The sequence below is a fragment of the Corvus hawaiiensis genome, chromosome 6 (assembly GCF_020740725.1).
Source record: "Corvus hawaiiensis isolate bCorHaw1 chromosome 6, bCorHaw1.pri.cur, whole genome shotgun sequence".
Taxonomy (NCBI): domain Eukaryota; kingdom Metazoa; phylum Chordata; class Aves; order Passeriformes; family Corvidae; genus Corvus; species Corvus hawaiiensis.
The window spans coordinates 10,744,234-10,757,292 of NC_063218.1; the positions used below are offsets into that span (position 1 = coordinate 10,744,234).

The following is a 13,059-nucleotide window of genomic DNA, read 5'->3' on the forward strand; positions in this document are numbered from 1 at the left end:
TACAAAGAAAGCAGGTCTAGGTCATGACCTCAGTATTATGGAGTCACTATGTGAGGAAACCTGAACAGCTGCACTAACACTGAAAGTAAAGAAGAAAATGAGAAATGAAGATTCCCCCTCCAATGATCCCCAAAAGAAGAAACAGATGAGAGATTTCAGATACTCTGAGAAATCCCAGTGTTACTGGGCAAGTCAGATAGCAATCAGCAGGTCTCACAGCTGAAAGAAACCATCTCTGCAGGTTTGAGACAGGGAGGTTCTTTACAGTAAGAGTACTGGGCTGCTGGCACACAATAGCCCTTGTACATCTGACCACATCCTTAAAAGAAACCTAATGATCAAGAACGATCTTATCCCCTCCTGGTTACCTGCTCTCTCTCTCTCTCTCTCTCTCGGCATTTCAATAAGCCCTGAGTTCAGGTACTGTAAAATCAGAATCACTGAATCATTAAGGTTGGAGAAGACCTCCAAGATCATGGAGTCCAACCTTTGACCAAATACTACCTTGTCAACTGAACCACAGCACTAACTTCCACGTCCAGCTGTTTGTTTCTTGAACACCTCCAGGGATGGTGACTCTACTGTGTCTCCAGGCAGCCCATTCCAGTGCTTAACTACTCTTTCAGTGAAAAAATTCTTCCTGATGTCCAACCTGAACCTCCCCTTGAGGACATTTCCTCTCATTCTGTCACTGATTGCCTGGGAGAAGAGACCAACTCCCACCTTCTACAACCTCCTTTCAGGTAGTTGTAGAGAGTGATAAAGGTCTCCCCTGAGTCTCCTCCTCTCCAGACTGAACAACCTCAGCTAAACTCTCAACAGGCTATGAAGGCTGTCAGCTTCATTTTGCCCTCCAGCACAATCCCTGTCCAACAGAGTCCCCACAAGGCTGCCTGCCATGGCATACACAGCCAGACTGCATATGTTCCATGAGTTTCATATTAGTTGGAGGGCCATGGCCTGTACCAGCATGACAAGGAGGGCACAAAGCCTCCTCCCACACTAAGATTTTCTGCAAAAATGTCTTGATGGTAACTGTCCAAACCAGACATTTGATCTGGTTTGGCCTTACAAGAGATGCAGCCAAGTTGGTGAAGAACTACCTTTCCCTCTTCTGCAGCAAATTCAGAACATGTCAGCATTGGTTGGGAAGAAGAAGTAATAAAAGGGGTTGAAGGGAGCTCTTTTACAGAGGCAAGCTTTTGAAGAGCTTACAGAAAAGTCTGAACTGTAAATTTATTTAAATGATGGAGAATGAGATAACAGTATTATTTACAAAACACTACAGAGCTGCAGTACACAGCTGCAACTTAGCCAAGTGAGAATCCTTCCTGTCTGGAAGCTTCCTGCTGACGCTTCTGAGAACTCAGTTTCTTGTAATGATTAATACAAATGGCTTCTCATCCACTCTGCCCCTAGGAAGACATTAAGGGTGCTGGTTCCTTCCGTGGAAACAACAGCTAAACTTTCCTGGAAATTCTAGAGCACTCTCAACGTGGGAGAAGAGCAGATGGGAATGTTGTGATTTTTCAGTTATTTCCATTCAAAACTGTTTGTTGGAGACATTAATCTCACTGACAGTGACTGACAAAACTGTTGGTCTGGGACTTTTTTTTGACTGTGTGGGATCATGTTTTTAAATATTTCTAGTAGGTTTTCCCTAAATATGATCTTTTAAAAAAATTAAGAAATGAAATAGAATGACTGTGGGAAAGGAATCAGGCTAGAAAAAAACAGGAAAGGGAGCTAACTTCAAGGAGAGAAGGCCTTAAGCATTTTCCTGTAACTCACTCACACATACAACCCACGCTGCTGAACGAGATGTTTTTATTTAGTAACAGGTAACCTGCAGGTTATATACATGAAGATGAAGTACATGCTTTCCTGTAGGCTAGGTTTTCAAAACTGTTGTATTTGTGTGACTATTTTCATCCAGAACTCTATGCCCACTGAAAATGAAGTATTTGAAGTGAGATGCAAGTACTACATTTTGAGCTGACATAACAACAGGTTAAGGCCACTCTGCCAGACAAAATTAACTGGTCACAAAAACTTTCTCCTTTACTTTTCACAAATATAGCTGCAGTCCTGGTGCTACTGAAATGACAACTATTGATGGGGATTTCAATACATCAGGAATATACCTTAGAGCTTAACGTGTACATAAACACACTTTTGTTGGTCTACCTAGAACAAAAGGATGTATTTCCCCTCCACCAAGCCATCTCCACAGGGGAATGTGCTTCTACTCCATCTCCATGCAGTTGGGTTGATGTAAACCACTAAGGGTGGTGGTTTAAGCTAACACAGCCAAGAAGAAGATAAAAGAGACTGGAAACAATCACACAGTATATTATCATGGGATGTAAAGTCTTAAATTTTCCCAGCTCTATCCATAATGGAGATATAATAGATAATAATAGATAAATAACTTATTTATCTATACTTGTCTTAATCTAAGAATAATTCTGAAGACAATTCTTCTTTTCTTGTATGACAACTATACAAAGCACAAAAAGAAAATTAGATACTGCAGCTTCTACATGAAGTAACTAGTAAGTAAACATTTTCATTTTTACAGAAGTAAGAAAAAGAATTATACCTCCTTTTTGCTCTCCTTGTTTTGTTCAACTTCAATGTCAATAGGGTTATTTCCATTTGCTTCCTCCATTTCATCCTCACTGGAAGACAAAAGCAAACAGTACTGTATTAGTTTGTGAGGCTCTCTTTTTCTATAAATAACATGCTAAAACAAATGCATGAATGCCATAGCAAGCCCAACAGCTTTCGTTAGTTTTATTCCCAGGATGTGGGGTTTTGGGGGGGTTGGTGGGTTTTTTTGCTGTTGATTTTATTTGGTTTTGGTTTAAGTCAATAAATTCTTAATTCTGAAGATAGTACATACAGGAACACTTCTCAGCAGTGTACTTAGGTAAAATAAATCTACACAGATGGAGGCAAGAGACATGAAATTAATTCCACAAGTTATCTTTTGAAGAACACGGGACACTTAGCTTTTTTACTTCAGGCAAACTGAGACAGAAAGAAATAAATACATTAAGTAGCTAAAAAACAGATTTCATACAACTACTTAATATTTAGCAAAACAGACATGCACAAGATGAACTCCCTCAAAAACAAGCACAAAAAACATTAGGTTTTTCTTTTTTTTTTTCAGTGACAGCCTCACATTTCATTCTCCCCTGGAAAAGAAAAAGATGTTATCAGTTACAGAGTAATAATAGGCATAAAATTGGGGCCATATTGAAAGTGACCTTGGCACACCTGTCCAGTCTGGCTTCAGTGGAATTTTAACCACACATTAAATCAAATGCATTTTCATCATTTAGCATTTTTGTACTGTACACAACCAAAGTTAATTGCACCATTTGAAACAATGCCCAGAAACAGAAGAAATAAGCTGATGTAATCAAAGCTTTTTTTTTTTAATCAAAAAAATAAACCTATTTTGTCATGTCAAACTTCATAGCCTAGGCTGAGGAGCATCAACTGGTGCAGGCATGTCACAGCTCCAGTGCAGGGCAGGGCTGTACGCACAGGGAGCAGGGAATAGCAGGCACAGCATGTGCTGGTGAGCTTGGCTGTAGCACTCACATGGCCACCTCCCTGCTGCAGCCACATCCTAAGGAGGAACAGGCTGCCATCCTTTTCCACAAGAGCAGTCACTTGTACAAGCCACTTCTGCTCTCCCAAGCCACCTGGCTCACCAGCTAATTCACAAGACTTAGTCTGGGTAATGATGATTCCAGGGAATCAATTCCCAGGCATCCCCTCCCAGAGCTGCACACACAAAGCCCCTCACATACAACTTAGAACAGCTGCTGAAAACCTGAATGCACTGGGAGTTGTATTAGTGACAATCTGAGGGGTTGGGGAATTTCCCTGCCTAGCCACAAAAGGGATATAGAGGTACTTGAGTGAGATACCTCAGATTGCCTCCTCTCATCCCCATCTCCAAAAGAACTTCCTTGCGTTCTCACCTGGGTTCAGATTTCAGCCTTTTCACAACAGTCTTTGCTATGCTGACAGTTTGCTCTTGTATTCTAGCAAGTTCCCTAGACATGAGCTAGATTAAAGCCCACCCCTTCATTTCTGCAGTTGTAGACACTGATTGCTATAACCAAAGAACACTTCTGAAGTTCTGCCAACACCGACTGGCACAATACAACCTGAAAATCCAGGGACCCTAAACTCACCCAGCATGCAGCGCTGACAAATCCCTTGGGGGTGTAGGGGTTTGACTGTTTTTACATAATGGAGGGGAAGAAATCAAACATCAAGCTGATGGCCTGGTGCTTAGCTCGCTGCAGATGTAAATCAAGTTAAGCATTTCCACTCCAGCTGCCTTCCTCAAAGGTTACAAAATTACAGCACATGGCAGCCCATTCAGTTCTTTCCCCTTCACCAGATGGTCTGAGGTGCTACTTTTCCCAGCAAACAGGCATAGGTACTGAGAGGTGTATTTCTCAATTGGAGTAATTTCATTTGTGAGCACAGAACAAAAACAGAGAGGCAGTATTAAAAGACCCTAAACTACATAGTACAAGACAAACACATACTGCATATGAAATATTTCCCCTCCCCCAATAAATTAGTAAGAAAACTGGAAAACTAAAACAAAAAAAACCCAACCACCAGGATGGGGAGCAGAAAACCAGACAAGTCTTTGCAGAGAAGAGAAAAGAACAGAATGGAAAAAGAGACTCGGGTCAAAGAAAGCCAACCAAATACTGGACAAAGTTGGCTGGCAGTATTCTCCCTGGCCCTGCCTGTTAAGCAAGTATTGCTGACCTAATGGAGAGATGGGAGAGGTTGAGTGAGTCATTGGTGTAGCACAGCTCAACCCTAGAAACACATTTCTTTCCCCTTCCCCAACAAGACTTGGTCATATGCAGTGGAGCCAGCAAACATCCAACTGGAAAATGCAACACCTCCTCTGAGGGGAAAGACTTTTGCAGAATTTTGCCCAATTATGTCACAAGTCTTGCAAAGGCTGGCACACCTCAAGTTTGGTCTGCAAAGACATTAACTGCATTTTAGAGCAGCTTGAGAAGGCACCTGCATCAAGCAGACAGAGTTGCTGTTGTTCAGAGGGATTGTTTTCCTTACAGTCACCTGAAACCTCTGCATTTCTGAGGCTTTTTCAGCTCCAGAACTAGGTGAAGTCACCAAGTGGCAGTAACTGTAAAGATACAGCAATACGCACAAGGCCACTGGCTGACCTACCTTCAAGGGCTTGCATGGGTATCCAGGAGGGTGAGCTTGCAGAAAAAGCATGAGTCAAGCTCATCTGGTAAAGCTCAGTAGCTAATGACCTCCTGAACACCACCAGCCTCACCCAAATCCCAAAGCACCCAGCATTCCCTGGAACAGCTCTGGCTGTTCCCCTGTGCTACTGTTGTAGTGGTTTGTTCATTCTTAAATGTGGATCACAGAGGCGTGTCAAGCTTCTCAAGTGGCTTAAAAAAGTTGCCAGTATTCAAACTAGCCAGTTGATTGGTTCTGTCGGGTCTAGAGGAAGCTGTAAGCACCTCTTTGCAAAAGAATCACTTCTGTGGCTGATAGAGCCCTCTTTAACTAAAAACCCCAACTATGCTCAACCATGACAGCTACCCTCTTCTCAGTCACTCAAAAACAGAGCCTTAACTTCATCCTTCTCAGAGAACAGAGCTTGGCCTGGCAGCCTTATGCTGGTCACAGTTTTCCAAGGGGCAGGAGAGGAAGGGTCTGTGCGTGTACAGACACAGGCTGAGAGGGGTCCTGCACTGGAGCTTGTTTCCTGTATCAGGTGCACATTCTCACTCTGCTGAGCATCACATGGAGGAAATAAAGGCAGATTTCAGCTCTTTCATTAATTCCTTTTACTGTCCTGCTTATCAGCTTTTCTGGCTCTGCTGACAACAGTGCCAATCAGATTGTAAACAGCTTTAATTTCAATTTCCCAACCCTCAAGCGGTATCAGAGAAAAAGTTCTAGAATGGTGGGACTGTAACCAGTGCACTACAGGGCAATCAGGAATTGCAGTGTCAAAAAACAGAGCACAGCTAACTGCCAACTGCCTTTTGGCTTTAAGCAAAGCAAAACATGCACAGCAGGGAAGAGGGGTGGGGAAAGGTGTGGTACCAGGAAACGTTTTGGGGAAAATCCTACATCTAGTTTCTTACAAGCTAACAGGAATTTCTGGGATAGACTAAAGAAATCAGTGTGTGGCAATACACAGCCCTTCTGCTTGCAAACCTACCTTTCCTCACGTTCCCTTTTTTGTTTACGAGCATGACGGTCCATCACACTAGTTTTAGTCCTTGTCTTCTTCCAGGAGTAGTAAAATTTCACCAGGCTGGCTATTGATTTGTCAGGAAGCTGTAAATTAAACATGTATCCTTTTATATGTTTGTATGTAAAGTATCCCCCAGAAGTTCACATAAAATTGGTCTGGTTTTTCCAAGGAACATCTGACCTCTTTACATCGGATTCTCTCAAAGGCTCAAGCAAGGCAGTTCTGCAACCTTTCCAAAAATGATCTATGGGGGAGTGTTTCAGGTTAGTGACTACTATTTAGGACATCAAGATCTCTAAAGAGCATCTCAGCAAGCTTCCACTCACCAGTCGAGTAGCTGGTTCCCTCCAGCATAGGGGAAACACAGCAAGAGCAAATCTGAAATGAGGCCTTGAAACTGAGATAACAGTTTAAAAGCCAAAACAAACCTAAAAGCCAACACAGACACATGTAAACAATCACAGAAACTGCTGAATTGCAATCACCCCAAGCATACCTTTGACGTTTGGTTAAATAGGTTTATTCACACCATTCACATGACAAAGGTCTCAACAAAGGATGTTTTCAAAAGGTGAAACGTTACTGTATGGTGAACTGAGGGTACAGGAAAACAGAAATATTTTTTTTTGTCCTCTTACACTAATGGCATTACCCTGGAGCAATGAAAGAAAAGTCTGCCTCCAAAAAGCATAAAACTACATTAAGACTAATTCTCTACTTTTGAGGTACTCTACATGGATGCTCTTACACAGGACTTCTAAAAGGTTAAAGTCCAGCCTTTTCTGATGAATGTTTATTTAAGTGTCTGATTCAATTTGGAGGGCAGAGCAGGTAGGGAGGAAAACAAGACTGTGAGCAAGAGCCAGATCTCTTTCAATTAGACACTGCAGTTTAAGTCTTCACTCGAGACAAGCCTGGTTCTCGAACTGCAGACTGACTTTAGGTTCTAATAACAGATCACACCAGCAGTCCCACTCTGGCCCACAGCTGCACACAGGCAGAAATCCATTGGTGCTGACAAAGCACAGGTACTAAGTCAATGTTGTGATGCCAACAGCCATGCAAGAGGCTGGTGTTCTGAAATTAAAAAGAGTTCCACAGAACAAACTCAGGGACAAGGCTGTTCATGACAAACAGCCACTTGGCTATAAACCCCTGCTAAGAGTGCCAAAATATCAGAACCAGCTCCGGTAAATAATGTAACTCGCCTTTCATTCTCTGGCTTTGGAGATTTCTCCCCTCAGTTCCAATCTGCACGGGTGCTAATGGGGCAGCATCTATAAACTAACAACTAACATGCTCCTGAGCCATTGATTCCTGTCCCCTGCTAAACACAAAGCTTTGTGCCATTTAATTCCTTTCATGCACAATCGCTTTCCTGGGAGCAACAGTAAAAAAATATCATTACCTAGGGAACAGTGCACAAGCTTGGCATCCCTGTACTGGAATGCAGTTCACTCAGGGACAGAGCACCATGCTTCTGCACATAAACCAAATTGAGAATTTCTTGCTTTGGCAGTTAACCCACCAACAGGATGGGCTTTATGTTCTCTTTTTTCCCCAGGACATTCTCCTGCCCTATTTTCCCCCCCTATATAAGAATAGAGGAATAAAGAAAAGAAGCTACACTCTTGAAGAGTTCCATCACCTGGATCCAAGGGAGTGGGAGACCCTAGGACTCCAAGAACATTTGGAAATGAACATCAGTGAAGGACAAGGAACATCAAGGAAGGCATGACAAAAACAGGCCTCTTTCTGCCACCCTTCTGAAAAGGGACCTTCATCCTTAGAAGGCAAGTCACCTTTCGCTTTTCAGCTGGATAACCAACACAGACCTGTGTCACATGTGCTTTAAAGAGGCTGAACAGATGGCAACAGCCTAGGCTCACTTCAAAGGGTCAGAGCCAGTGGAACTGGGTCCTGCTGGAACACTCAAGAGGCTACTTTACTGAAGGAGAACAAATAACAAAGTCTAGTTCCCACCCAGTTGATGAACCCTTAAAGACACTCTCAAGATACAATTAACAAAAAATTTTTACATCCTATCCTCTCCCTCTTTCAAAAGAAAATTGCACACTCCCCAGCACTTTCCTTTCAGGCAGAAACCTACCCTTGAAGTTTTCAATCATATGTTTAAAACAGTATCATTACCAACCAAAAGCAAAGGACTGAACACTTGCAATGATGTATAAACATCTATCACAGCATCCACTGACAGTCCCAAATCACATTAAGCACAGACTTTGTCATTAAGTAAAATTAATTCCTAAAAATCAGGCTGTAAGAAAGGAAATCAACTTTGCACAAAGATGATCTTTACTGCATACGTGTGGGCATGTGTGTACAGACCATGCCTGAACTCCAGCTGAGACAAACACTACCATAGCACACAGGGGACTGAAAACTGTAATTTCCAACCAAAACAAAAATCATAAAGTTTATCCTGAACCAGTAAAGCACTTTAGGAAAATACTTCTACAGAGACTCTGGGAATAACATTGTTTCTTTCTATTCATGGTAGCATTTTTCCTCTAACATCCCCTTTGGCCTGTTCTCTCCCAAAAGCATTAGACACACATTTAGCACAAACTGCACTGAAGATGACGGTCTGTTCTGCTTTTCCACTCCTGCAACACCACTTACCATCTGCTGGATCCTGTGAAAGGTTTTCCCGTGGAAACTGAAGGCCTGTTCAAACAGGACCTTGTCTTCCACCGTCCACTCATCTGGGAATGGAGTAAAGTTTGGCAGATCTGCCAAAGACTTCTCAATGTTGTGCTTGTGCCAAAACAGCATCCCAAGAGCCTAGAAATAATACAGACACCAAGGTGAAAACTGTAATCAAAAGAAACATTACTGGAAAATGGAAAGGGAGAGCTACAACATTTTTCTTAGGCAACACATTAGACACAATTTTAATTCTCAGCTACATCAGATGCTTTTCTGAGTGCAAGAAACCTGGAATCTGCCACCTACCTAGGCTGTGAAGACCAGCCCGACGTTTATCAAAACCACACAGGTAGTCATGTAACAAAAGACTAGCAACAGAAAGGTGGAAGAAAAAACTTAAGAAATTACTCCGGCTTTACTGATCATGGTATGCACAGATAAGCTGAGCAAAGGCTTGGGGAGTCTACCTACAAAAAACTGGACAAAAGGCAGCTTCTTTCCAGTGCTGGACTCCATTTCCTGGAAATTGGGATGATTTAGTTGACTGGGGGTTTTTATAGTTGTTTAGGGGGTTCTTTCTGAGGGGGAAGGGGAAAAGAATGAAAGAAGAACTGGAAGAAGGAAAGGCAGAGAACATGCACTACCTTGACTTGCTGCTAAAAAGTCCCTGGCCCAAAGGAGGAATAAATCTCACTCATTCTGGGGGCTGCTCTTTTATTCCCTTGAGAGAGGCCTCATTTTGCTGTTGCAGTCTCTGGTTCTCAGTTCCAAAGACAAAGTGCCTGTGCTGCATTTCACCACCTGCAAACCATTCTCCTCCTGTTGTCTCCGAGACACTCATGCACAGCCCCCGTCTCCCAGGGGTCCACAGCCCCTGTGTGTTATGACACATCACCACCTCTGGCATGCCAGCAACCACTGCGAGTCATTTTGGGAAGGCCTGACTCTGCAGAGCTAAAAACCAGCCTTTCACAATTGCTGTGAAGTGAAAACAATCCCTAACATGCTGAGTAAAATGCAAGAGTAACATGCTCATCATATGCAAACTCAGCTCAGGTTTCACAGCCATAGTTACCCTCATCTAGTAGTTTCGCTCTGGCCACCCAGCGTTACAAAATCCCTCCAAAATCGGGGTTTCCCCATTATGCTTTGCTATACAAAAAGGCAGTTCCTTTACAGGATCTCATGCCCCTGAGATTCTCCAGAGAGTATGCATGTAAGTGTTGGTGTTATCCAAGATCTTTCCCAGACCCTACTGGACAAGATCTCAGCGCTGCCAGGACACCTTCTCCTCCCTTTTGCCACTGTGCAAAACAAGTAGTAGTCTTGGTTGCAGCACAGGCACTCGAGATGTCACAGGAGCCACACAGCCATTCTGGCAAGGATGGGGTCAAAGAAACTATTTTGCAGTCATGAAGGACTGAGTTTTCTCTCCCCTGACATCCTCCTTCAGCTTCAGATATGAGCTCTACCTGATATCCCTATGAGGAAGGAGAGGATAAACAAGGAGCGAGACATTTTGGGAGGACAGGGTAGCACTGAGGCGTTAGTGGGGACTGAGGGGAGAGCTGCTTACATAAAGCAAGAGACAAACAAAAAGGTTTTCCTTACAGGCCTGTTTATCAGGAGATCAGTATTCCTCTTCCATCCCTGCCTGTGCTCCCCTGGAAGAACTCTGCACTCACACACAGGTGAGCACAGGGCTTTCCCAGGCTCCTTTGTCCCAGGGTGTCTGACAAAGGCTGGCAGGAAAGCCCAAGTCACAGCATGACTTACTGTGGTGCTTCCAAAAGTCTGTGACTGCTACAGCTCAGCATAACCACCCACAGCTGTTTGCACCACCAGCTGAAGTGTCTGCCTTGCCGGAGCTCACTGGCCTGCAGAGAGCCTGCCCTTTGCTGCCCTGGAGCTGACCAGGCTGCAGGGACTCCCACAGCACAGCCCTGAGCCTCCAGCCATCATCTACCAGGAGTAGAGCCAACAACAGGGCACTCAGCCACGGGCAAGGGGAGTGAAAGGACAGGGATGGGAGCCGTGCTGGCACAGAAAGGGCAGCTCGACGGGAACACCGCTGGGCAGAGGAGCACCAGTGAGCACATGCCCCAGCACCCTGCCAGCAGCTCCCACTCCCTGCAGCAGACTCGCACGTCTCAGCCTGCAAAGAGAGGGTTTGGGCTGTGGGCACAGCTGGAAAAAAGGCAATCTCTGTATGATAACTGTTAGCCAAGCCACCTGGACAGCGGAGCAAAGTGACCGGCTGTCAGGGGAATGTGCGTGTGGGAGAGGGCTGCCATGGCCAGCAAAGCCCAGAGATGGTGGCCAATTGCTAAAGTGAGCTTTTACTGCCTTCCAGGGAGTCTGTATCAGCTTGTCCAGTTACCCAGCCAACAGCAACTCTGATGATACCTGCTGAAGACAGAGTTTCCCTTGGTGACACAACAAATCATCCTGATTTGAAAGCCTTGACACTTGTCCCTGTAATACAAAATGAATGCGTGCCTTCCAGAGAAAACAAGATAGATCCTCTCCAGTTATTTCCTGAAAATGCCTAGCGCAGCTCTCTAGGAAATCCCAAAGGACCTGGGAAACTTGTTTAACTCCAGAGTATTATGTGAGAGTGCTACAGAAGGAATAAGAAAATTTTTAGGAGTAGGGAGACTTTTACAAGCTGCTCAGCCACTTTACACTCTGATGTGGCAAGTCATGCAACTTCTGTACACAGAAGGGGAAAGAAAAAATGGAGAAAAAGACTTCAAGGAATGAGTGGGAGGTCCATATTTTCAACGTTAAAATGAATGCAAATCTCTGTTAGCTGATTTTAAGTTTTTCAAACCACAAAAAATAGGCGGGTTTTTTTAAAGATGGCAAGCTTCATTTTGATCAGTCTTCTGTATCATTCTATACTTTCCAAACAACACTTCTCCACTAAAATAATGAAACCCTTTCCTACTATTCCAAGACCATCTCTCTTGGCAAATGTTACCCACGATATCCAACACTAGAGTATACCAATATCAGCTGAATAGAGTTATCTTTATTTTCATTTTAAGTTCACAGCCTTTTGATGCTTTGACGTTCCTTTTATTGCTGTTTTCCACTCTTAGAAACCACAATTATCAAATCAGATCATTCTTGGTTTTGCTGGAAATTTTGCTGGCTATCTCAACTTCAGTGTTCTTGTTCAGTAAGAAGTCTTTCTGAGCATGAGTATCAACTACTCAAAGTCTGACTCAAGGATGACAGCAGAATCATTTACATAGAAGCCCTTGCCCATCCCAATAATTTGTTTCTATGCTCACAGCCTCTGTCTGAACAATTTAATAAACTTTCAAGTTTTTGTAGAATCTCTTTGTAGAGACAGTTTGTGATTTGCCAAAACACTAAGTCATGAGATTCCCTGCCTTCCCTTTCCAGGCAAGTATTAGTTCATGAGGAAACTCCACAGAATTCAGAAAAGTTTCCCAGGCACAGATCTAATCATCTCCCCAGCAAGTTCTGAAATCATTGTCAGTTAACACAGGAAAGATTAGTACACAATCCTAGACCACAGGGAATAAAGGAGAGGTCTGTTCTTCAGACCAGGATTTCCATCCCTAGGTTACAAGTACTGGCTAAGGTCAGTGGCAGCTGGCAAAGTCATCCCCCTGTTACTGCACTGACAGACAAGGTGCTCATCTATGAAACGCAAAATGATTTGCAGCACAGTTTTAAGGTAAATAACTCTGGGTATCGGTTTGCCTCAGAAAAGCACATGATGGTTCAGTAGCTCATTAATAACTGCCAAGACATCCATGAAGCAGAGACAGAGCAGTCAGCTGGAAACTGCAATGCAATCAGGCAGCTGTCCAAAGATAAGCCAATCTTTTTAACATTGTTTAGGGGCTCTGAAAGTGCTCAAGAAGCAGTCACCAGAGGAAGCATAATACTAGTGGCCAGACTCCATTAGAAATTATAATGGTTTTGTTTTTCTTCTTTTGACTCTTGATGTAAAACTAGGGGTGAACTCCGTATCCACAGAGCACAGGCTACTATTAGGAACAGTCAGTTTTGGGATAAGTAGTAGAGGAGAAAACACAGAAGTTACAGAAAGA

At 43.4% G+C, this 13,059-nt stretch overlaps 1 protein-coding gene across 1 annotated transcript in view; it reads right to left on the bottom strand.

The window, feature by feature from the left end:
- The window catches only part of RCOR1 (REST corepressor 1), an 81,079-nt gene that overhangs the window by 10,809 nt on the left and 57,211 nt on the right, over nt 1-13,059 (bottom strand). Inside the window, exons 5-7 of the mRNA XM_048307249.1 lie at nt 8,942-9,103; nt 6,263-6,381; nt 2,603-2,681 (exon numbers count right to left, since the gene is read on the bottom strand). Of these exons, the coding sequence (XP_048163206.1) occupies nt 2,603-2,681; nt 6,263-6,381; nt 8,942-9,103 (360 nt within the window). The remainder of the gene's footprint in view (nt 1-2,602; nt 2,682-6,262; nt 6,382-8,941; nt 9,104-13,059) is intronic.